Source organism: Kwoniella botswanensis, chromosome 3, assembly GCF_036426115.1.
Source record: "Kwoniella botswanensis chromosome 3, complete sequence".
Classification (NCBI taxonomy): Eukaryota; Fungi; Basidiomycota; class Tremellomycetes; order Tremellales; family Cryptococcaceae; genus Kwoniella; species Kwoniella botswanensis.
This window is the reverse complement of record NC_088601.1, coordinates 1,299,716-1,323,235: the sequence shown is the minus strand read 5'-3', so window position 1 is coordinate 1,323,235 and position 23,520 is coordinate 1,299,716. Positions and strand designations below refer to the sequence as shown.

At 44.7% G+C, this 23,520-nt stretch overlaps 9 protein-coding genes across 9 annotated transcripts; 6 read left to right on the top strand and 3 right to left on the bottom strand.

The window, feature by feature from the left end:
- Nucleotides 1-191: 191 nt before the first annotated feature.
- On the top strand, nt 192-1,314 carry L199_008375 (uncharacterized protein; the record flags this gene model as incomplete). The annotated part of the gene is made up of 5 exons (XM_064894056.1): nt 192-278; nt 336-500; nt 578-677; nt 813-1,068; nt 1,185-1,314. The coding sequence occupies 5 exons, from the start codon at nt 192-194 to the stop codon at nt 1,312-1,314; spliced, it is 738 nt and encodes a 245-aa protein (XP_064750128.1).
- A 441-nt stretch (nt 1,315-1,755) lies between these two features.
- L199_008374 (uncharacterized protein) lies at nt 1,756-2,700 on the bottom strand (the record flags this gene model as incomplete). Its single annotated transcript, XM_064894055.1, has 2 exons — nt 1,756-2,196; nt 2,269-2,700. 2 exons carry the CDS (start codon nt 2,698-2,700, stop codon nt 1,756-1,758), a joined length of 873 nt encoding a protein of 290 aa, XP_064750127.1.
- A 440-nt stretch (nt 2,701-3,140) lies between these two features.
- Nucleotides 3,141-3,957, top strand: L199_008373 (uncharacterized protein; the record flags this gene model as incomplete). The annotated part of the gene is made up of 6 exons (XM_064894054.1): nt 3,141-3,323; nt 3,396-3,453; nt 3,518-3,536; nt 3,603-3,639; nt 3,758-3,815; nt 3,893-3,957. 6 exons carry the CDS (start codon nt 3,141-3,143, stop codon nt 3,955-3,957), a joined length of 420 nt encoding a protein of 139 aa, XP_064750126.1.
- Nucleotides 3,958-4,546: 589 nt separating this feature from the next.
- Nucleotides 4,547-5,655, top strand: L199_008372 (uncharacterized protein; the record flags this gene model as incomplete). The annotated part of the gene is made up of 2 exons (XM_064894053.1): nt 4,547-4,961; nt 5,039-5,655. 2 exons carry the CDS (start codon nt 4,547-4,549, stop codon nt 5,653-5,655), a joined length of 1,032 nt encoding a protein of 343 aa, XP_064750125.1.
- A 510-nt stretch (nt 5,656-6,165) lies between these two features.
- Nucleotides 6,166-6,905, top strand: L199_008371 (uncharacterized protein; the record flags this gene model as incomplete). The annotated part of the gene is made up of 2 exons (XM_064894052.1): nt 6,166-6,609; nt 6,681-6,905. 2 exons carry the CDS (start codon nt 6,166-6,168, stop codon nt 6,903-6,905), a joined length of 669 nt encoding a protein of 222 aa, XP_064750124.1.
- Nucleotides 6,906-7,812: 907 nt separating this feature from the next.
- Nucleotides 7,813-8,760, top strand: L199_008370 (uncharacterized protein; the record flags this gene model as incomplete). Its single annotated transcript, XM_064894051.1, has 1 exon — nt 7,813-8,760. The coding sequence occupies one exon, from the start codon at nt 7,813-7,815 to the stop codon at nt 8,758-8,760; it is 948 nt and encodes a 315-aa protein (XP_064750123.1).
- A 630-nt stretch (nt 8,761-9,390) lies between these two features.
- Nucleotides 9,391-10,250, bottom strand: L199_008369 (uncharacterized protein; the record flags this gene model as incomplete). The annotated part of the gene is made up of 4 exons (XM_064894050.1): nt 9,391-9,501; nt 9,594-9,680; nt 9,757-9,846; nt 10,110-10,250. 4 exons carry the CDS (start codon nt 10,248-10,250, stop codon nt 9,391-9,393), a joined length of 429 nt encoding a protein of 142 aa, XP_064750122.1.
- Nucleotides 10,251-10,859: 609 nt separating this feature from the next.
- On the top strand, nt 10,860-20,386 carry L199_008368 (uncharacterized protein; the record flags this gene model as incomplete). Its single annotated transcript, XM_064894049.1, has 30 exons — nt 10,860-11,148; nt 11,209-11,431; nt 11,492-11,732; nt 11,789-11,965; nt 12,023-12,091; nt 12,146-12,257; nt 12,308-13,181; nt 13,239-13,710; nt 13,760-13,943; nt 14,008-14,372; nt 14,423-14,543; nt 14,596-14,762; nt 14,816-14,849; nt 14,902-15,116; nt 15,173-15,326; nt 15,382-15,533; nt 15,586-15,903; nt 15,958-16,325; nt 16,382-16,413; nt 16,468-16,483; nt 16,539-16,727; nt 16,788-17,593; nt 17,656-17,774; nt 17,831-18,071; nt 18,133-18,221; nt 18,276-18,659; nt 18,723-19,492; nt 19,566-19,725; nt 19,800-19,983; nt 20,058-20,386. The coding sequence occupies 30 exons, from the start codon at nt 10,860-10,862 to the stop codon at nt 20,384-20,386; spliced, it is 7,854 nt and encodes a 2,617-aa protein (XP_064750121.1).
- A 391-nt stretch (nt 20,387-20,777) lies between these two features.
- Nucleotides 20,778-23,441, bottom strand: L199_008367 (uncharacterized protein; the record flags this gene model as incomplete). The annotated part of the gene is made up of 17 exons (XM_064894048.1): nt 20,778-20,943; nt 21,003-21,080; nt 21,151-21,347; nt 21,402-21,664; nt 21,725-21,777; nt 21,832-21,919; nt 21,985-22,123; nt 22,177-22,242; nt 22,297-22,432; nt 22,492-22,595; nt 22,657-22,704; nt 22,766-22,828; nt 22,887-22,937; nt 22,997-23,044; nt 23,100-23,124; nt 23,175-23,237; nt 23,293-23,441. The coding sequence occupies 17 exons, from the start codon at nt 23,439-23,441 to the stop codon at nt 20,778-20,780; spliced, it is 1,737 nt and encodes a 578-aa protein (XP_064750120.1).
- Between the last annotated feature and the right edge of the window lie 79 nt (nt 23,442-23,520).

Below are 23,520 nucleotides of genomic sequence, written 5' to 3'. Positions count from 1 at the left end.
ATCCCCAGAAATCACGTGATACCGCATGGACTCAGATAGACACGTGGCGTGGCGAGAGACTAAGCTTAAGATACTCGAGTATCGTTCGAAGGTCCGAGCGCGTATCCAAGTGCAAGTGAGAACTGTACGAGTACGATTGATTCTCATTTATAGCTAGACATCCACAGCACAGCTAGACCCGAAGGTACAATATGACACTCATCAGTGTGTTCGTAACTTCCCCGGATACCCATTCGGAGAGAAGATTCGATACTTCTCTCACTATAGGTCAACTCAAAGTGAGCTTTCTGTTCCATTTGTTCCGATCAGGCTCATCGTATATAACTCGTATACAGGATAAACTCGTACCCATCACAGGGATCTCGCCTCAATACCAAGTCCTATCGCTTTATCCAACTTCAGACTCTGTACTTTCCGGTTCATCAAAAGCCATAGGTCAGTTAAGTGAAGAAAACAGGACTTTGGTTGAATATGGTGTCAAAGAATGGCAATGTATCAAGGTGAGTCAAGTATAACATGCAGATAGAAGGATGGAGTCCAAATATACCGAGATGATATCTGACACCAATGGCTGTAGGTAGATAATACAGATCCAAATTATAGACCAGGGGAATTCACGGATGAAAGTAATTTAGAGAGGTTCGAGTTGACGAATGAAGAGTATGAATCTAGGAATGGTGAGCGTATCACTCAGTGCAATATGAGAGGAGAATATCACTTCACCTCGATCCAACATTTGTCAAACATCATTTTATGTTCATAATCTCGTATTCAGTCATATCAATGATGTATGCTAATAATACGTTAATCAGATACCGTCTTATCCCATTTAAAAGCCAATAAACTCGGAAGATTCGCACCGACGCCTACTAATCTCACTTATCCACCACCACCTCCAACGTCTTACGATCCAAGTATAATACCCGGCGCGAGATGCGAGGTTTCGCATGGAAGTGCAGGATCAGGTAGGAGAGGTACAGTGAGGTATGTTGGAGAAGCGTCAATAGGGAAAGGAGGAGTATGGGTGGGAGTGGAATTGGATGAACCTCAGGGGAAAGGTGATGGAGAGTGAGTCATAGGTCTCTGTACAGTCATACAAATATGGTGAAATAACTTTGGGATCTTGCTATGAGCTCACCCTTCTCCGCATATAGTAACATTGCTAATTAATGAATATGAAATAGGGTCGAAGGTAAACGATATTTCCAATGTTCACCACTTCACGCGACGTTCATACGTCCTGATAAAGTGACTATCGGCGATTTCCCAGAAGAAGATCTTATGGCTTCTGATGACGACGAAGATGAGATATGACATGATGAAATGCATGAAATGTAAATATATGAACAAGCTTGTAAAAATTCATACACACAATGAACATAGATGCTATGGATATTGGGGGATGAGAAATGAGGATAGTGGGAGGAGGATATCGCAGGAGTACACTTGTGAGAAGTCGGTACTGAGGAATGGAAAGGATACTGAATTAGATGAAAATGACGTCGCAACCAGAAATGTGGAGATAGTGCAGTCAGTGATTGAGTGAAATGATACCAGTGTGAGAAACTAATGTAGGGCACGTCGAAGCTTGAACCGTAATAGATGATTGTTGATAATCCAAATGACAATGTCAGTATGGGATGGTTGAGAGAGTTACCTCTGAAGAGCAGGCAGTCGTGAGCTCATTGTTTCCCTCAATCGTTTCATCGACTCTAAAGAAATAGCTTACCTTTTCTTCTCAATTTCATTGTCCCTCTAATCAGACTCAGAGAAATACTCATCACCTGATTTAACACCACCAATCTGGACCACCACTTCTTTTCTTCCTTTCCTAGCGGTTGTGGTTTTCGGTTTGGCTTTATCCTTCTCTTCATCCTTTTTGCCTCTTTTGACATTCCTCTTCTGTGAAGAAGGTGGGGGAACGGCAGTGGGGGTTTTTCTTTTTTTGGGAACTTGAGATTCTTCTTCGTTATCCAATTCGAAGTTATCCTCTTCTTCGACTGCATCGGAAGGAATAGAGGGTACGGGTGAAGAGAGAAGGGAAGCTTGTTCATGCTCGCCTTCTTCCGCTGGCATGGTCGACATGGACTGATCAACCTCCATGGGAGATGTTTCTTCCTTGTTGGTGTGGTTCTTGGTGGGTTCGATATCTGGGATAGAGGAGATATCACCTTTCTTGAAAAGAAGAAAGATAGTCTATAATCTCAACAGATCAGCGTGTCTGTCTCGGCACTGATAGTAATTAAGACGGAAAAAGGAAGGACTAACATTTTGATAATATTCTCTCAGCTCAGTTCCACCCATCTTTCCACCTCCAGCAGTACCACCAATCTTCTTACCTCTTGCTTTCCCTTTCCCAATCCCAGAAGAGGATGTCATCGAAGCAAGATCAACTTTCTTGGCAATATCAAACCAATCAACATTCTTAATATTTTCCATCAAAACCAAAATGATTTTTTGGATTTTGACTTTTTCATCGTCGTTTATGTCTCCTTCTTCCTTTTGGATATCGGCTGGAGTATGTTCTTTGGTAGGGGAGATATCTTTCTTGCTTGATTTAGCTTTTGTCGTAACCTTCGGTTCACCTTTAGGCTTGGGAGCAGCTTTAGGCTTAGGTTTAGGGGTGGAGGAAGAAGGCGATTTGGCTTTGGCACTGGGTGATCTCTTGCCGTACGTCTTGAGTGATTTAGTGATTGCCATATTGGATAGTGAACGATTGATCTTCGTCGATGATAAGAGATATTTGTGGGATGGATGGATGGAAAGGAATACGAAAAAAGAAGAGAGAAGAGTTACCGGTGGAGATGGGTATATATATACACGTCTGAACAGGTAAGGAAGGAGGATGAGAGTATACTAGATGAGTGAGTCTGTGCGCATCATCAAAGTGAAGTTCCTTTGGATTTACAATGTGACTTGGCGGTTACATTAACAAGGTGAGTCAACTTTTCAGTATATCAGTATAATCTTATGGGTATCCCATTTCCTCACTTGTTTTTCCTCCTTCTTCCTTGTTCCTTCTGTTCCCTCACTAACAGCCCCTCCTCACTTTCGACCTCGATCAAGCTTCCATCTTCCGAGCTGCTTTAGTCTCATCACTCTTCATCTTCTCATCCTCATTAGTGTCATCATCATCCACAATGCCAAAGATTGATGAATCGATTTCACAAGAATCCAAACCATATGATAAACCCAATACTTCACCCAAAAAGACAAAACAGATCACATTGAATTATCCAACTATCAGAACTCAATCTCTTGGTCACTCAAGTGGAAAGAAGAACAAATACGATAAGAATCTATTGGTAACTTTATTCCTCAAAGTAAGTTCACAGTCTTCAATTAGATGTACAGTACGATCAAGGACTGTAAGCTGACGAGATATCACCAAGTAGAGCTCGAAAGAGGTTAATTGGACTGAATTGGGTAAGGATATAGGCAAAACACCTATTCGTATGCAAATACCACTAATACAGTTACGTGATGCTTAACAACTGATATCTTCTTATCTTAACAGAATGTAAAGATGTTTGGCGGTAAGTTATCAAAACTTCTCTTCTAACTAACAAACCTTGGTCGGGAGTTGGAAAAGATTGGACAAGGGAAATGAAGATAGCTACGTTGATGATGGTATTGAATGTAAGTCTGTCCACTACACGTCATCAATGATTAGACTAAATGATGATGCATACCACAACTTACCTTAAATTTCATGAGCTGACGAGATATTGGTTTGTGCCACCCTTATGTCTCGTAGTCATGTAATCCAGATTGGGAGTTTATCGCAGCATCATTTCCAGGTAGAACCAAATCCCGTAAGTCATCTATTTTTCTGTTACCTCCTCCGATTCTCAAGCTATGGGATTGAGCTGAGTTCGATTGATGGGTGTAGAGCTTTACGATGTATGGAGGAAAGTTATTTTACCGAGACTCAAGAGGGGCGATACCATCGAATAACCCACACGATATGACATATGTCTCCGGATACAACTGTATACAACCTATAAACCTAAAATATGATATATGGATTTATCCTGGTAGTTGATACGAGTGATCACATTATTGTGTATTGATACAGTAGTGGCGGCCTACTGCACCCAAGACCGGTATGGTATGTACAGAAGGACGAAGACGATGCATCAATTCTCGGAACTTGCATCTGTATTACCCATTCATACTTGTGGGATGTCCAGAGGGATAGCGAAGGATACACTGCACTGAAGGATGCCTCGTTGTTGCATTTCTGAATTTTGTGGCAACATACTTGATTGTGACGAGTACGGTGTCTCATTCCAACTGGAAATAAGATGAAACATATATATGACAACACGATGATGCGCTTTGACCTCGTTTGAGTTACTTTATTTACTTTGTGGGCTCGTGCGTTATTGAACATTGACCCTTACTCGCACGAACCAAGCACCAAGCACCAAGACACATCATCACCCATCTCTTTCCTGTTGTGACTTCTCAGTATTTATGCTCTGACTGACTTGCTGACCCATCATATCTTGATGAACCTCTTCGAAGTTGGTTTGGAATAAGAATGGAGAATCAGACTTTATACCCACCTATCTTGCCAGTGTACCCCTACCCCTTTGGCTTCTTCTCGTTCCAGCCCCAGCTTAATTTCCCGGCTTGGAACGATGAGAGTCCTCTTCACCTCGATCTACCAATATGGTCTAACATGTTCAACTCGACTTCCTTTCATCCGTTGCAGGCTATCAAGGTACCGCCCGGAGACAAGCTCGACTCCCAAGACAGACCCTTTGGATGTTATAAACCCGATGGAAGGAGGATGGAATGGAAGAAAGGGGAAAGGAATGCAGATACTTCTACCGAGTTGTCAGGTGAAGACAAGCTCAGAGGGCTGAAAGCTGCTGCTATCAGGAGTAGAGAAGCTATGAAGAAGAAAAGAGAAGCATTGAGAACGACAGATGATGATGGACCTATCGAAGTTGGTGAGCTCTATTCCTTCCTTCTTTAGCACCACTTACAGCATGAATTTGTGATACCACTAATATATCCATGATTATAGCAGGTACGATCACAACCGAATTAATCGTTAGTGTTAATCCTCCTTCTGGAAATTCAAGATCGTTCCTTCGAGATCCTCCTCCTCACCTCCGTGCTACTCAATACCACAGCGTTGAAGCACCGCTTACGCCCACTCCCTTGCCTAGCCAAGATCCCAGGATCGTTCACCTTTCCATGACTCAGCATTCTTCCAATACAAAACTTGGAGCCATAACTCATTCGAAGTTGGGTCCATTCGATCACTCCATCGACCTTTCCTTGAAAGACACCGAAGAATTGGATTTCATCCCTTTCCCACCTTCCTCTCCTGCCCCATCTTCTCACCTACCAATGGTCAAATCAAGAAGTCCTGATAATCTCAGTCCCCCAAGACATGTGGACCAAAGTCCCATAGCCAAAACCATCGAAAGTGTAACAACCCAAAAGTCTCCCACACTCTCCGTTGGGAACAAGGACAAAAAGAACAAGAAAAAGAGATCAAAGAATCAACCAGATAGTACACCACAGGGCGCTGCTCGACCAAGAGGGTTGACCTTGGAGGAATACCTTCATAATGAGGTTCATAATAAGGCAGCTAATAAGAAAGCTCGAAAAGAGGCCAAAAGATTGAAATTATAATATGGGTTTTTTGGCAATGATCAGTCGAGATTTCAGGTCGTTGACTGCTTTCCCTTAACTCACTTCAGATGATGATCCTTCCTCCTCTATATATGCATCTCAGGTACAGGTATTTTGATTTTGTAGTTCATGATATCAACAGAATACAGGTTTAACACATATGTTACCGGGGTCGTATCTTAATGATCAATCGATGTTTTGCATGTAGTATGAATTACAGTAACTTAACTATGTTTTCGTTCAATCCCAAGAGACGGTCAAAGCGCTTTAGTAAATTCACTCTATTGCCACAACACAGTGATAAGTATTGACTTCCTGCATCGTTCCCACAACGCACGACATTTATTGCCTTAATGTCCAGCGTCTTCTATGATTATAAGCGACCTTCATTTAGAGCTTTCATTCCAGTACATGTCTTTCGCGTGGAAACCTCCTTCTTAGCTCTTGGCTTTCTATCAACGAGAATTTTTCGTCGTGGAGCAGTTGCGTGATACACCATACTCGTGCAGTATGCACGAGCTTACCCCACCAATACTATCCATCACTCCACCCGTTCTTGCTCCGGAAGAGATTATGCTAAATGTCGATATAGACTCGAAGATGGACATGGATATAGATATGGATCAAGAGTATTTCGATCCTTGTGGACATTATCTTCCACAAATTATCTATCCCGAATCATCTCTTCAATCCTTCTTCAATCTCATTACATCTCCATCTAGAGCGATGATAGATCCTAGGGTCATATCTCAATTGATTCATGTAGACGAACTTCAAGATCAAGACCAAAAATTTGAGATCGAGCATCAAGGAATGCGGATCGAAGATCTTTCCACTCCTTCGGAAGATGAGCCCGACTCTCAGACCGAATTAGCAATGACGACTGGGCAGAACGATAACGGAGGACCTTCCCCTCCAATGCTACCCCATAATTCCACAAGGCTTACTCAAACGGTATGCTTGTGTCTCTTGTTCTTAGGACTTGGCCGAATCACTGACTTAGAATAACCATTCCTTTCTTTAAGCTGCATACTCCCTCATTACGAGTCATGCCCAGAATCACCTCTCCAATTCAAGCCACATTCGCCACAGGACCAAACCTTATTCCACTTGGTCGTCGACCGCCACGATTTTTCGGTAATCCCACGGGTGTGAATAATAATATACACCCTCAACGATTGCCTTTCTTTGCTCCTTGGATAATCGTTTCCCCAAAGCCGAATGATGACCATCAAAATGTACCTCTTTGACAAAACAGATCCGATACTAACTCGCGATCAATTTCGACGGGCAGTCTCATTAATCGAGGCTGGACAACATATCCATATTCACAAGGACGCTTCGGCTCACCTCAAAAGTCAACAAGCAAGAAGGATTACTCACATGCACAAGGCTATTTAAAGATACACTTACTCGAGAAGAAGTGTTGGTGAACGAAAGGATCGCACAATGTAGAGCAGCTATCAAGCGACATATGGTACTTAGGAGTTATCTGATCTTTAGGAAGAAGGGTCCCGTACCTATAGATCCATCATCTGTAGCTAAATCACCCTAGTTGATCTCGCGAGTTATTCTTGTGTACATATATAGTGTAGCTGAGATTTCATAATCTCCCGTTCGTAGTGTATTATCGAATTGCATTCCTGTTGTGTCTTACGGTATTGGAATGTGTAATGTCAAAGTGGGAGTATCCCCATCAATCATGCGTAATGCACCTCTGTTCCGTCTGGTTCAGAATGCAGACACCCATCAGCGACTCTGTTTTCATCGAACGAAAGAGAAATTCCTTGTGTCAAGGTATATATGTGTCATCAAACGATCATTCCACAATGTTCAGTTTCTCTATCGACAGTTGTTCTCATTCCTCTTGTAGATACGAGGCACGCGAGGTATAATACATAACAGAATCTTGTGCTCTCAAGCTCTACCACAATGGAACTGATCATTTTGGTGACTTCGATAAACATACCACTGAACTACTGAGGGGTCAATTGAAACTCCCTATTCATTCGCACAGACTGCAGTCTGGTGAACGTAATATCGATTCCTTCTTCTAATTCCATCTCATCCTCTTACCATGGTTGAAGTTTCTCTCCGTGTGGTGATCTTGTTTTCTTGTCCCCTGACCTCACCTCAACCAAAGTATCACACTCCAAAATGCCCATCAATCCAACTCCCCTAATCCCGCTAGAATCAGAACCGATGGATATCGATCTTTGCGAGACGTCTTCCCCTCCTTTGTCAGATGGTTTCAACACCCCTCTAGGAATTTTCAATAGCATCCCTGTTCATCAATCTACTAGTAACGTCTTACCAGCCTCTTCACCTCCGAAGGATTTCATCTTCGAAGATGAGTTAGCAATGAATCTCGCGTATCTCGCATTGACTTGGAAACCTCTCAATCCAGATAATACAGGGACAGGGACAGGGACCATCGATTCTCCCACAGCAAAAATACCGTCTCATCCCTTATTTCCCTGTCCTATCGACTTACACCTCACCCTTGGCGAAGAAATCAACACTCAGGAACACGAAAAATCGAAAGAAAATCCCTCTAAACCCAAACGATTCCATCCATATCAGAAGAAACCTAAACCCAAACCACAAGATAAAGAAGTTGGATATATAATACACACAACAAGAAAACCAGAAGATAGATCCAAGTACCTTGATCCTTCTCTGGACACTACGACGTTCTGGCACTTTGTCCAGGAAAGGAATGATGCTAGGACGGAGGAACGAAGAGAAGCGTTGAGAATTGCTATTGCAAGGTCTGAAAGAGGCTCAGAACTTGGATCGAGTTCAATCTGGGATAGGGACGATAGGTCAGTTGGATTTAGTGAGATTGATGAGGTTCATACAAGGTATGGCCTTGAAGACGAGCATACCGAAGATGAAGATAAGGTGTTTAAGAATGGAACGAATCAATTTAGTTTATCACTTCATTCGAGAATGGAGAAAGAGGGGTCTTTAAGAGGAGTAGAATTGATTGATACAACGCTTAAAAAGTGGAAGGTATCGCATAATAAGAATTTCTTGAAGAGGTTAGTAAGTAATGTCGAACGATGTAATGGCAAAACAAAGAAGAAGTCCGAAGGCAGATAAGAGAGTCACTTTCACGATAGGCTGAAAAAATTGTTTGAGGCTTGAGGTGAGTATTGAAGATGTCTTACTTTTTGATTATATCAATATATCAGGTGACTGATTGAATCATCTACTGGTTTCGGTTCTCCGTGTTAGTATTGATGGACGATCAGATGGTCATTGAAACTATTACCAGTGAGGAACGACCTTCGGATTTCTTCGATGGTGATAGTTGTCGGGCGTATAAGTTTGACACTTATTGTATAATATCTCATTGTAGCAGTGATAGTGAAACCTTGTCTGTGTAATCACGCTGATGTTGTATGAAGATGTTGGAAGGAGCCGAAGGAGGTACAGACATAATAGTAAGGTAACAGCTATCTTCCTCAAGGATGAGCTGGATATCTATGCTTAGATGGAAATTCCGTCCTGTTTTATTCTCTTCCATCAATTCACACCGCACTCATCATCACTCTATTAATCCCTTCTTCATTTTCCAACGAACGTAATAGTCCAGAACCATGTTCACGCGTAACTGGTGTAACCATATCCGCTCACGTTATCATGTACACATTGCATGCCTTGGCTGCAACATCCACGTCCCTAAGTCTGAGTGAAACCAAACCTAATCCATTATCATATCTCATCTATTTAAGCGACGAGCTTGACAACACCACCAGCTTCCTTGATCTTCTCTTCAGCTAACTTTGAGACGAATCGGGTCTTGACAATGAATGGTTGGTTGACTCGTCCTTTACCGAGCTGTGTGTGCAAGAAATTCAATTTAGTATGGTTCACGAGTAGAACGGAGCTTGCACCAATACAGCAAACTGGAAGAGTTGAGAATCACTCACGAGCTTGAATTTACCAAGGTGGACAAGGTCAATCACTGGGACGGTACCGGCGGGAGCATCAACTTTAGCTTCGGGGAGGGAGATGAGCTATTTAACAAAAATAAATTCCCATCAGTTTCCATCATTCCTATCTCGAACCGATGTAACGAAACCCAAAACTCACTTTGTCGAGGTTGATGGTGGGTTTGTAGTAGTGGTTTTTGAGGAGATGGTAGTGTCTCATACCAACTTTACCGAAGTAACCAGGGTGGTACTAGATACGAAGAGCACAATCAGCATGATATCCAATCATCAATCCTCCGTTTCTCTCCCTAATCTTTGAGCAGCTCCCATCCATCCATTTGATCCTGATCCCATCTTCTCTAATGGCCGATACGGATCTTTTAAACCCATCCACATTCAGAAAGCATTATCCCTCCCATATCATATCATCCCCTAAATCCCCACCGAAGTGATCCTTTGCTTCCACTTCCAGTTCCCATCCAGCATGATCCAACGTATCAAAAATCTACTAACCTTGTCGAAGTTAGTTCTGTGGTGGTGTTGACCACCAGCAAGACCTCTACCACCCGGATGCTTCCTGTGTTTTCCTACACGACCGTGACCGGCTGAGACGTGACCTCTGTGCTTTCGGGTGTTGGAGAATCGGGTAGGCATCTGGACAAGTAGTAAAGTCGGATGAGTATGTGACAACGAGGAAGTGATGAGCTATACAAGTGATAGGGGACTTACTTTATCGACCTATCTTTTGATGGATGAAGAAGCAACACCTAGCTAGTGACAATTGACGATTTCAACAAAATCTGTCAACGAGAGCGAGAGTGTGTCCTAAGGGAGCTGCTAGCTGCATGCAAACCGATCCCATGCCATGCACCAAGCGACTCAAATGGGTAATGTGGCACTTGTATGACCAGACTGAAAACACCATCGGCGTTAACAAAACAGCTAACCGATAGTTTCGCGAAAATGAGACTCCCTTCTGAAATGGGCTGCTCAAATAAGCTTTATGACAACGCACCTCTCGGATCCGAATGGAGTCTCCACATTTTTCCAAATCAATCATCGAGTGAGTTGGTCCTGAATTTGACAAGTTCAGACATTCATCATATTCCCAATCTCAAAGCATAGACATTTATATACCTATATCATCACCTTGTATACCTACCACCCACTCTCTGCTTTCCCTATCAATCCGACCCACTGATAGATAATCTCAAGATTCCGGTCCCAAAGAACACCCATAGAAAGCTGCAAGCCCAGAGCGGCATGTCCGCGCAAACAAAGGTCGGATCGTGGCTCAAGAAGAACGACGGAACCGATGCTGGAGAAGCTTACGAGTCCGAATCGGAAGTATCAGCTGACGGTAGACCTAACGGAGCAGTAGACGACGATGATGAAGTAGATGAAGATGATGATCGAACCGATGTGCAGGGGAAGAGAGAGGTGGAGGTGGATTGGGAATCGATAGGAACAAAGTTACGACCTTCATTAATGGATAGAAGTAAGAAGAGGAGAAGGGCTTTTATTGCTAGATATCTTTACGTTTCAGATCAATGTAAGCTGAATATCGAGTATGGGCTGCATATCAGACGCCTTGGCTGATTCTAGTCTGCAGCTCCTCCATCATCACAGGTACCAACTGTTATGACGTCGATACTATCTTGTATTCCTTTACTCACGGATACGGATCACATCGACGATGTGGTGCAGATTCTCCAAGAGCTAGTTGAAAGAGATGAGAAGGCTCCAGAAGGTAGCGAGGGAAAATTAAAGCTTGGTGACAAGCTTGTCAAGTGGACTACTATCGAGGTGGAAAAGGCAGCAAACCCAACGAAAGTGTAAGCGTTACCAAACAACAACCCAACTACTGACATAGATGCTGATTGTATGGTTATCAGTATCCCTCCTCGAACGCTCTTCGCCTATTTATTCCTCACCTTATCCCTTCTTCACACGCTTGCTATCTCTCGAGGTCCTGCCGAGACCTTCGTCACTTCAAGTCAAGGACAGGACTTGTCATTGAGCTTAGCTTTAGTACTGGATGCTATGAGTCTAGCGCAGAACAAAATGACTTATGTCAAAAGAGTAGCTCGAATGCGTAAGAAAACAGGCATAAGGACATGGCGAGTGTTGAGAGAGGTAAGCACATTGTCATTGACTGCAATACAGATTGATTTGACCTCTCTCATGCCTAGCTACGACCTGCTCTTCCTGCCATACTGCATTCTCTTCTCACAAGATCCGCATCTGTCCCTTCCCGATTGGCCGTCCTCATATCACATGTGATCGGTGTAGCACTCAGGCTTAGACCAGCTGGAAATGGGAAAGAAGGTGACTCGCAGGATGGCAGGGAAATCGTTGAAAAGGAGAAGGTGGGTGTACCAAGAATATTTCTGAGCTACGTTGATCTGATGAGTATATTCTGTTAGGATGCCATCATCACCTACTACAGTACAAACATACTGAGCTCTAAGACTGCTCCTGCGCGACATGCTTCTGTAAGATCAATTGTTTAAATGTGAGCTTCAGAATCAAGCTGACATCTTATATAGACGGCTCTATCCGAATTTTTGGCGGAGTTCGTTACTTACGATATCTTGGTGGAAAGGTTGATACCTGCAGCAGAGAAGATGCTATTGAGATCGCCGGAACATGCTCTCGAGCGTAAGCTACATGTATAGTCATTATGTTGCCTAAGCTGACTAACTTCATAGTCACTGCCGATCTGCTTACGACTTGTCCACACGATATATCGCCGATTCTTCCTGCAAAACTCGTCCCTTCCACCTTGTCATCCTCCAAGTCATCCAATGCCGAGACGAGAGCCAAATCCGTCATTCTCATGCGAGCTATACTCGGACGATGCAATAACGAAAAAGTCCAAGCGAAAATCGCAACCGACATCCTCGCTTTGCCGAAAACCGGGAAAACAGCGAGCCCAGAACATCGTGCAATCCTCTTCACCATGGCGTCGCAACTCACTCCCTCCGATACTGTATCATCGATAGTCGTCGATATATTACCTGGATTAGTGGCCAAAGAAGGCAATGAACCTGCTTTCCACGCCCTTAACTCTGCTCTTACCCCTCACCTCGCGCATCTCTTCACTTCCAATAAAGCTGTCGCAACAGCCGCAAGCTCCGCTTTGGTCAAAGATCTGAACTCGACCAAGATACCTACTCGACGAGGATTATCAGTCGCTATAGGAGAAGCTATCTGGACCGTAAAGTCGGCCGGTCAACAGTTCTCGGTCGAAGGTGAAAAGCTGCTAGGGCTGCTTGCCCCAGCGTTGGAAGTCAATCTCAAAGCTGCCTCAGCATGCTTACCAGCTAATGCAGGTGGTTTCTTAGAAGGATATGTAGCTCTCGCTTTGGCCCTTGGACCGCTTAACGGCATCCCAGCCGCGGCCAAGTTGACCGGAAGTCCAGCTTTGGAGGGTATTCTGGCTACTTCGCCCAAACCTTCATTCTTACTGAATGATAAAGTGCATATCAAGTTACCAGCGGAGGAAGATGAGAAATGGCTTTTGAGGTCTTTAGAAAGTATAGTCGGATCCTCGGCAACCAAGGTTAACACCGGTGCGGCTAGGTAAGTTGACCCATCATTCAGCATGAATGGGGATAAGAGCTGACATCTCGACAACAGGATCGCAATCGGTCACACATTCATTCACCTCGCTTTCGAAAGCAAATCTACCGCGATCCGTCGAGAGACTTTATCAGTCGTATCCTCTTTGGTAAAGAAGAGCCCTAAGCAAGTTAGCCGTATTTTCAGGGAAGCGTTGAAATCATGGTTGAGATCGCACGATGAGCGCAAAGCAGCATTGAAGCTCAAAGTCTCAGCCGAAGACGATGATACCGTCACCTCCAAGTCTCGAGATATCGGACGATTGCTCTCAGCTATATTCGTTGCATCCCCCGAAACGGACAAGCTCGTTCTAGAGGATTTAGCAGTCGATTATATAGTCCTTGCTCATCATCCGGAAATCAGTCCTGAAGCTCAAATATCATGGATCAGCCTGGTCCAAGGTCTCGGACTTGATCCTGCTGTGATTGCCATTGGTGAGAAGGACAGGATATTGAAGAACCTTTGGGATGCTGCGGGAACGCCGCCAGAGGTGAGTTTTTCTCAAGCATCAAACCTACTTTAAGCTGATGTCGTGGTAGGATCCGAGATTGGCGGAAGCTGCGTACCATGCCGTCACGACTCTGGCTTTCATCGCTCCTTCCATCTATGTCACCACAATCCTCGATAGGCTGCGTGAAGACCTTGATCCAGCTAGCTTAGACTTTATAGGATTGGAAGAACGAGGAATCTGGGCCACACCCGCAGATCAGCTATTTGTGGATGGTGAGTCGAACCAAAGTCGTGGGATCGATGAGGGATAAATGCTGACTATTGCAATCATTCTTAGTACTGAACCCTAAGAAAGATTCTGGACCGGAAAATAAGAATCGAAAAGATTACGCTACCGAGAAATGGGAACAGGAGATCCGAGATTCGCTAGCTAAGAAGAAGTCCACTCAGATAGGTGGTAAATTGTCGAAACAGGATCAAGCGCTTGTCACTGCCCAGCTGGCTAAGGAAGCGGAGGTCAGAAGTCAGATAGCCAAAGTACAAGGGCAATTGAGAAGAGGTGTGGAGCTCGTTGCGTCTCTTACGAACAGTCTGTCAGAAGAGACTAGTAAGCATGTAGACGAGATGGCCAAAGTATTACTGGCTAGTGTGTTCAGCGCTGGGCATTTCCTGGTGGATGGTAGGGCGTTTGAAGTGTTCATTGTGAGTCGTCTTGAACTCATGTCATTGAGCCATGGCTGATTGATCTATAGGGTCTTGGAACCCTTGCTGCGGAGAGATTGGGTGAAACGAGACGGATGTTGGCTGCTGCTATCTTGAGGAGTCATGAAGCTCCTCTAGTAGCTGAAGATTACTTAGAAGAACCAGTGGGAGGTAGGTCAGCTCCTACTAAGTACGGAACTCCGGCTAATCTCTGTGTGCTCAGAACTCGTCACACGTTTACTGCATCAGATCCACTTCATTGCCGAACAGACTCCTCTGGACAGTACGACATATTCCTTGACTAGTCTACTCTTGACTCAAGTAGTGTCGAAAGGAGGAGTTGGGACAGAGTCTCCTCAAAGTGATGAAGCGCAAGAGCAGCTGATCTTGGTGAGCTTATCAGGATCCGAGATCTCATGAATAAGCTGACAATTGCACAACAGGTCGTCAATATCATCGCCGCTTGCGTAGGAGAATGTAAGTAATGATCAACTACTCCAATCGATCGACTTGCTGACTATGTTCACAGTCACGAACAACGCTTATCCTCGACTACAAACTATCCGGGATCTGCTACATGTAATTGGCACCTACTCCAAACTCGCTAAAGACGCAGCGTCCGCTCTTGCCGATCTCGGTGCAGCCATTAAAGATGTCGCGAGTCACGCTGAAATATTAGAAATGATCGCTGGTACTTTGTCAAAAGACTCGAATGTTAGAAATGCTGCTTTGCAGGCATTGCAAGTGAGTAGAGTTCATTTCTGATATGTGAATTATCGATGCTGATGGTTGAACGACAGCCTGTCGATTTGACTGAGCTTGACTACTCGGAAGAATTGTGGATTGCTATCCACGATGATGACGAACAGAATGCCAATCTAGCTTTACATATCTGGGAAGACAATGGTCTGGATCTGCCAGAGACATACTTAAACTCGCTTTTGCGCTACCTCAGTGAGCTTGCCTATAACAAATCGTGTTTCACTCAGACAGCTGACGCTTTGAACAGGTCACGGAAGTGCTGCTGTCAGACTTGGATGTGCCCGAGCCTTGTCCGATGGTGCTGAGCAGCATCCTAATCAAGTTGAACCCACTATACGAGGGTTGCAGGAGCTCTACGCTGAGAAAGCCAAATTGCTGGTACCAGAGTATGATCGATTTGTAAGTCCACATGGTGCAAAGCCAACAAGCCAAACTGACAATACAACTATAGGGTATGGTCATCCCCGAAACTGTCAATCGACCTGACCCTTGGGAAGCTAGAGTTGCCATTGCTACTGCTCTTGAAAAGCTCGCTCCGCTTCTTTCGACGACCCTTATCTCCCCCATATTTGACTTCCTGATCAAGCAAGAACCTCTCGGTGATCGACATTCAGAAGTCCGACGAACTATGCTCAACGCAGCTATATCCATCATCGATATACATGGTGGTGAAGCCGTTACTGGGCTGATGCAGCGGTTCGAAGATTATCTGGGCTCGGCAACCCCAAGTTCGGAAACTGATGATTATATCAAAGAAGCTGTGGTCATCGTGAGTGATAGCTGTTGCAATCCCTAGCCGCATTACTGACAGTTCTGCACATAGCTTTTCGGTAGATTAGCTAGACATCTTGATTCATCAGATTCACGTATCCCACAAGTAGTCGATCGATTGGTGGATGCGCTGAACACCCCATCGGAGCTTGTACAATCGGCCGTAGCGGATTGTCTTCCCCCTCTGGTCGCTGGAATGTCAGAAGAAGAAGTTGAATATCTTGTTGATCGGTTGTTCTCTACGTTGTCTACCGGTGCCAAATACGCTGCTAGGCGTGGAGCGGCCTATGGTCTTGCGGGAATAGTGAAAGGAAGAGGATTGCAGAGTTTGAAAGATTACGACTTAATGGACAAGCTGAAAGAAGCGGGTGAAGATAAAAGTGCTTATCAGAGTAGACAAGGTGCACTGTTTGCTTATGAGTGAGTATGACTCATATCAAAGAGCGATCGCAGCTAATTATGATTGTATTTGGTAGAACATTGACTTCTACGCTTGGCAAAGTCTTCGGTAAGTCGATCCATTTGTAGTGGGTTACTCAACATAGCTGACAACGGTGTTTAGAACCTTACATTCTTGAGTAAGCCAACACCATCGTAATGTCATATAGAAGCTTGAGCTGACGATTCTTGCAGGCTTGTACCACAGCTACTCGCTTTGTTTGGTGACGGTAACAGCGATGTGCGAGAGGCCACCCAAGATGCCTCAAAGGTCATCATGTCGAAGATATCCGGTCACTGTGTCAAATTGATGTTGCCTACTCTGCTTGATGCTCTGGAAGAGAAGCAATGGAGAATTAAGAAAGGAGCTATTGAGTTATTGGGGTGAGCTGGAAATACAGCTGTATTCGCATGACGGATTAGCTAAACGACTTTTTTTCGCAGTGCTATGGCGTTCTGTGCTCCTCGACAGTTGTCCCTCTCCCTGCCCACCATTATCCCTCACCTCACAGGTGTGGTCAACGACGCTCACGCACAGGTCAAATCAGCTGCCAACACCAGCTTGAAACGGTTCGGAGAAGTGCTCAACAACCCTGAAGTCAAGTCTATCCAGAATACCTTGATGAAGGCTCTTGCCGATCCTACAGCGAGGACCAACACTGCTTTATCTACCTTGCTCAAGACCACCTTTGAGCACTACCTCGACGCTCCTTCTCTTGCTCTTGTAATGCCCATCATAGATCGTGGTTTGCGACAACGATCATCCGAGACCAAACGAAAAGCTGCTCAGATCGTCGGTAACATGGCGTCACTCACCGAGACCCGTGATTTGGTACCGTACTTGAACGAGCTCATGCCATTGGTCCATGAAGTCCTTGTCGATCCTGTTCCTGAGGCGCGAGCGACTGCAGCTAAATCGCTTGGTACTTTGGTGGAGAGATTGGGTGAAACCAACTTCCCCAATCTCGTTCAAGAATTGTTACAAACCCTTCGATCGGACACCAGCGGAGTGGACCGACAAGGTGCAGCTCAAGGTTTATCGGAAGTTCTGTCGGGTCTGGGTATGGAGAAGCTGGAAGGACTTTTACCGGAAATCATCACTAATACAGCAAGTCCAAGACCATATGTCAGAGAGGGATTCATCTCTCTCCTGGTTTACTTGCCTGCTACGTTTGGTCATCGATTCGCTCCTCATTTGGGTAGAGTCATCCCTCCTATCCTCAATGGTCTGGCTGATGATTCAGAATATGGTAAGTGTAGATCTCCGAAAAACTATACTAGTTTCTCACTGATACATTTTGCATGATTGCAGTACGAGAAGCATCTATGCGTGCTGGTAAGATGATTATTGCCAACTACTCTTCGAAAGCTATCGACTTGCTGTTACCGGAATTGGAGAAGGGTATGATCGATGTATCTTGGAGAATCAGGGTGAGTCGCAATAACGCCCAACGCTATCACAGCATAGATACTGATATAGACCGTAGCAATCCTCTATCTCACTTACCGGAGAACTCCTGTACCGAGTCACAGGTATCAGTGGAAAGGTCGAATTGGAAGAGGACGAAGCTCCGGCCCAATCTGCCGATGTGGCGAGGAAAGCCCTTCTCGAGGCTCTTGGTCAGGAGAGAAGAGACAGGGTACTGGCGACACTGTACATCGTTCGTCAAGATGCGGTGTCCATCGTCAGACAAGCCTCTATCCACATTTGGAAAGCTCTTGTGCAAAGTGAGCTTTTTTCAAGCGGTTCTAATCAGTCAATATACTAATCATATATGATTTCCCCCAGACACTCCACGAACCACAAGAGAGATCTTACCTGTACTCATGCAGCTCATTATGTCACTTTTGGGAAGTCCCGAAGTCGACCAACAAGAGGTGAGTCATAGATAGAGACTTGATGAGCTGGATACTGACTGTGACCCATTACAGACCGCGTCTCGAACTCTTGGCGAGTTATGTCGAAAGAATGGAGAACGTATCTTTGGCGAGATCATCCCTATCTTACAGAAGGCTATTGCATCACCCGATGCTCGAAGCAAGGAGGGTGCTTGTCTGGCCTTCGCAGATGTTATGGCCGCTACCAACAAAGATATTATCCAAGATCACGAGGATACTATCATCTCGTCAGTCAGAACCGCCTTGGTCGATCCGGAACCTTCCGTGCGAAGTGCTGCCGCGCGAACCTTCGATGCCATGCAGCATTACATGGGTGCAAAAGCTATCGATCAGACTATCCCCACGCTGTTAGAAGCTATGAGAAACCCTGGAGAGACTTCCGAAACGGCTTTGAAGGCCTTACAGGAGGTTATGAGTGTAAGTTGCATTGTGACTTGACACTGAGGTTACTGGAAGAAGCTAACAATCATGTGCCTGTAGGTACGAGCAAACAGCGTGTTCCCTGTCCTCATCCCCACGCTCATCGCCCAGCCCATCACGGCCTTCAACGCACGAGCCCTGGGTCAGCTTGTCAAAGTGGCTGGTTCAGCTCTCAACAAGCGACTCGACACGGTGTTGGGCGCTTTGGTCAAATCGCTGGAGATCGAGAAGGACGAAGAAGTCCTTGGGGAGCTCAACTCCGCCATCGAATCGTTACTTGCTTCAGTTGAAGATTCCGATGGTATACACCTACTGGAAATGCTTCTTATTGGATGGGCCAAAGATCCTGACCCCGTACGCAGAGCTACCGCATGTGACGTATTCGGAACTATGTGTCAAGTCAACGAAGCTGATACGACTGAATACCGAGTTGATTGGATCCGAATCCTCATTACCTTGTTTGACGACTCGACGGAAGAAGTCGTCACCGCAGCTTGGAAAGCTTTGGAACATTTCGTCAAGACTGTTGATAAAGATGAATTGGAAGATTTGGTCGTTCCCTTAAGAAGGAGTATCGAATCTTCTGGTGCACCAGGGCGAACTGTTCCCGGTTTCTCTAGACCTAAAGGTGTACAATCGATCGTTCCAATCCTGTTGGCTGGTGTGTTGAGTGGTACGCAAGAACAGAGAGAACAAGCTGCTTTGGGTATAGGAGAATTGGTACAGAGGACTAGCGAAGCTGCCATCAAACCTTATATCATCCAATTGACTGGTCCTTTGATCCGTGTAATCTCAGGCCAAGCTATTGCCCCTCAAATCAAATCTGCGATGTAGGTTTACTTCCTATCTTCTCATGAGAATTATCAGTCAGCTGATGTTTGGTCGTGCGTGATGTGATGTTAGTTTGATCACTCTTACAGTATTACTGGAAGAAGTGCCTCAATTGGTTAAACCCTTCCACCCTCAACTCACGAGAACCTTCGTGAAATCCGCATCCGACCCTGCGGCTGTATCAGTCAGGAATCGTGCTGCTGCTGGTCTTGGTGCATTGATGAAACATCAGGTGAGTATGCTCAAGTAACACATGCATCCACAATCCCGGACTTCCAGGCTGATCGTGTTGACTTGCTCTGCCAGCCTCGTGTCGATCCGTTGATTACCGAGCTGATAGGAGGTATCCGATCGGGTGACAACGAGATCGCACCTTCTATGGCTAACGCTCTTGCGGCTGTATGTAAGAGCGCAGGAAAGAATATCGGGGCAGGTGCCAAGGCTCAAATTGTAGAGTTGGTCGAAGAGGCATTCACAGCAGGAAGGAATGGTAAGTTCCTAAGTCAATACTGTCCGAGCATACAGCTATCGTGATACTGATACTGGTGTCTCTATCAATGATAGAAAATTACAATACATCGGTATCACGTATAGTTTCCGGATTAGGATTTAGCGATCCACCCTCAATCGAAAGTATTGTAAAGACCTTCTTGGCCTCGGCGGACTATCAGCCCACAGCATTGACAAGTCTGATGATATTGAACATTCTTGAGGAAACGCCCGATACCTTATATGAATTAGGTGTGATAGAGGATATAACGAGGAAGGTGATGTTGTCCATATCGAGTAGTGAAGGTGGTCCCTCGATTCAGAGACCTGCTAGAGAATCTAGGGAGCTATTGAGGAAGGGAAGGGCAGGTGATGATGAGAAGGTTCAAGCTCTTCTGAGGTGATAGAGGTGTCAGATCGTGAAATATATATGAATATATACCAGAATTAGATTATAGTAGCATTTATACCCTGATGAAAATGAAAGACATGCCATTTGGATATAACGCAGGTGCTGTGCATGAAAATCGGCAGGGTGTGATCATGATTTCTTGACATATGGGGTATTCAATCTGAAAGCAATTATATACAGATGAGGCAAAACCAATACCAACAAGCGAAGCAATGTTTATACAGTTGAGCGAGCAAGAAAAGCAGAGTACTATCACAACTACCAAAGCCAATATATATACACAATCTTCCAATCATTCCATCATAAGCCAGTTCATTTTTGTTCGTGTCGTTAAGATCGTTCCCTTGAATTGTCTTTGCGTCGTTCTATTCTTAATGGATGCCTTAGCATTTCCCTTTCTTCATCGGGGATTCTTGACTGATATCAGCAAGATTATCTAAATGTCCCAAACATCTCTTCACCCCGCTCTTCCTCATCTCATCTTTCTGTTGTGCTACCTTCGTACCTTGAGGTAATATACCTTCTAGAGCAAGTTGTATTTCGGTTATTCTAAATCACACATTCTAAATAAGCTATTTCCCGCGCATGGACTTCTAATTGTAGCTTACCTGGTTGACAATTTCTTATTAGTCGGTACGTACTCGTAAGCTTTCTTGTAGAGCGATAAAGCTTGTTGAACATCGCCCCTGAATTTCGGAGGAATTGTCAGCTATTGTGTTTTATGATGGAAGTGCTTGATATAATAGCTGAACATACCTATGATGTAATTTCCTAGCATGAGAAACGATCACCCTGGCTCTTGTTTCTCTTTCTTCAGCCGAGAAGGAGTCCACATCAATCTCCTCTCTCGTCATTTCAATTTTAGGCAATTCGAAAACGACATTTAATGATTGAGTTGTGGTGGAAGGGTCATTCCTCTCCTTCTCTATCTCTTGACTGACAATTTCTTGAATCTGTACGAGACCGTTAGCTCAACGAAGAAAGACCTAGCCGGATAGATGACCAACCTTTTGATTGAGCTGCTCATCTGTCAACCCCTTAATATCAATTCCCTTCTCCTGCTTGACGAAAACCCCCAGATCGTTCTCTTTTCCGGTCTGGTTTCTGCCCATCATCGTTCTTGCTGGTCTCGAATTAGTTGAAATACTAGACAGGGCAGTTCGACCGCCTGTTGGTGCAGACTGTCTGGGTGCGACATGCACTTTGAGAGCTGCATTAGTATTGATCGGCTTGATAGCGCGAGGAAGAGGTGCGGAAGCTCTTCGTTGACCTGTATCCATGTTGTACGAGAACCATTAGCTGACTACAAGGTACCACTTTAAATACTCACTATTGTCTGCGACTGGTAATCGGTTTTCGACAGATTTGGATTTTTTTGCGAACCTGATGAGCTCGGAAGATCAGCTACTTCCGACTAACATTCAGGAAGTAACCAACTTTAAAGTATTGATCGTATCTCTAGCAAACTTCTCGCCAGGAGCCAAGCAGCAGATTAACAATCCCTGAGAACTACCTCCAAGAGCATCTAACATCAAAAAGCAGTCAGTCATGTTGGCACAAGGTTACCGGAGGACAGCTGGTCTCAAGTACCTTGTAACAATCTGGTCAACTTCGATTCCCTGTAAGGGACGAATACTCCCGCCGAATCTCGGTTTCCCCTCTCAGCATTCAGGTTCAAAGCATCTACTACTTTGCCCAAGGTTGTTAAGGATGTGTTGATAGCAGAGCTCTACAATCGTGTGTCATGATTGTCAATACTCATTTCTAAGTGTTACCACTCACTTCTCGCATTCTCTCTTTATTATTTCCAGTGAGATTGTTATTCTCAGATCCAGCAAGATCCGCCAACTATAAAATCAGTAAGCTACAATTTGACTAAAGGACAGTCCAACTGCAGCTTACACAAATCTTACCACATTTTCGATTTGACGGATTGCCGTCTTCGAGTATATCGAGATAGAGCGTTAAAATGGCATGCGATCGAGATGAGGACGAATTGAGCTTGGTAGAAGCCGTTTTACGTGTTTTGGCGGCAACCCTACGAGATATGGTCAATTAACGATACGAAGAAGGATATACAGCTAGTGAGCGACTCACTCGTATATAACTTCAAACTCTGTCACAGAGTTGATAGGTTGTACGATCAGATCTGGAATGATATTCAGTCCCTCGGCGGACATCCTTATATCCCTTTTTCGTGGCTATGACAGAAAGGGAGGGTAAGCCAATGAATCGGTATGATCAAAGCAAGAGCCAACTTACCTCGGACCGATCACCTAAGAGATCATATACCTCGTCTTTGAGTATTTCCTTCCATACAACGACAATCAAATCAAATGCGAAACTCAACAAACGAAAGTGCCTTACTCACTACGTAAGAAAAAGCAATGCTCAACGTTGATGAACGCGGCTCCGATCGTTGGCGAAAGATTGCCTGGAGGGATGATTGATGAGCTTGGAGGCCTACCCAGTTACGTGATGATTAAGCTCACTTGCACAGTCCTCGGTATGATCCCTGGGTCTTCTCTGGATCCCTGCATAGTCTGTGAAGTAGTATTAGGCATACGAACGCGATTGTGAAGTGCTTGGGAGTCGAGCTTACATGTGTTTTACCTGATCCTGTCACTCCGTAAGTGAAGATCGTAAGGTTCTAAAATCGTCTTTGTGTGAGCTATCGGTCATATCTGGTAGGTCTCGAAGCTTACCTGGCCATTGTACGCTTGTTCGATGCTAACCCCCATGTTCAGCGGCAACGAACTTTTATAGGCGACCAAACTCACATGGGTCGTACGCTATGGAACACCTCTTCCTGCGTACTGGTCTGGCCGTGACACTTATCAAGACTGCCATCAAGGGATAGTGAGCTGTTGAATAGCAGACACGAGTGTACTAGCTCACTCGAAATGGTATCTTTTGTCCCCTTCCTTGTTCAATGCTTTAATACTATTCCCACTAATCTTGATACTATCGGGATTGGGCTTTCCATCGTTCGGGTGAGAAGGTCGAAGTCGTACATGGTGTGATATCGCCTTGGATATCGTGGTCATTTTATGGTCCTAGCTGTGGTCTTTTTCGTTGGATGGTGTTATGGTTGTTGATGTGATATGCACTCCGCATTGAAGATCA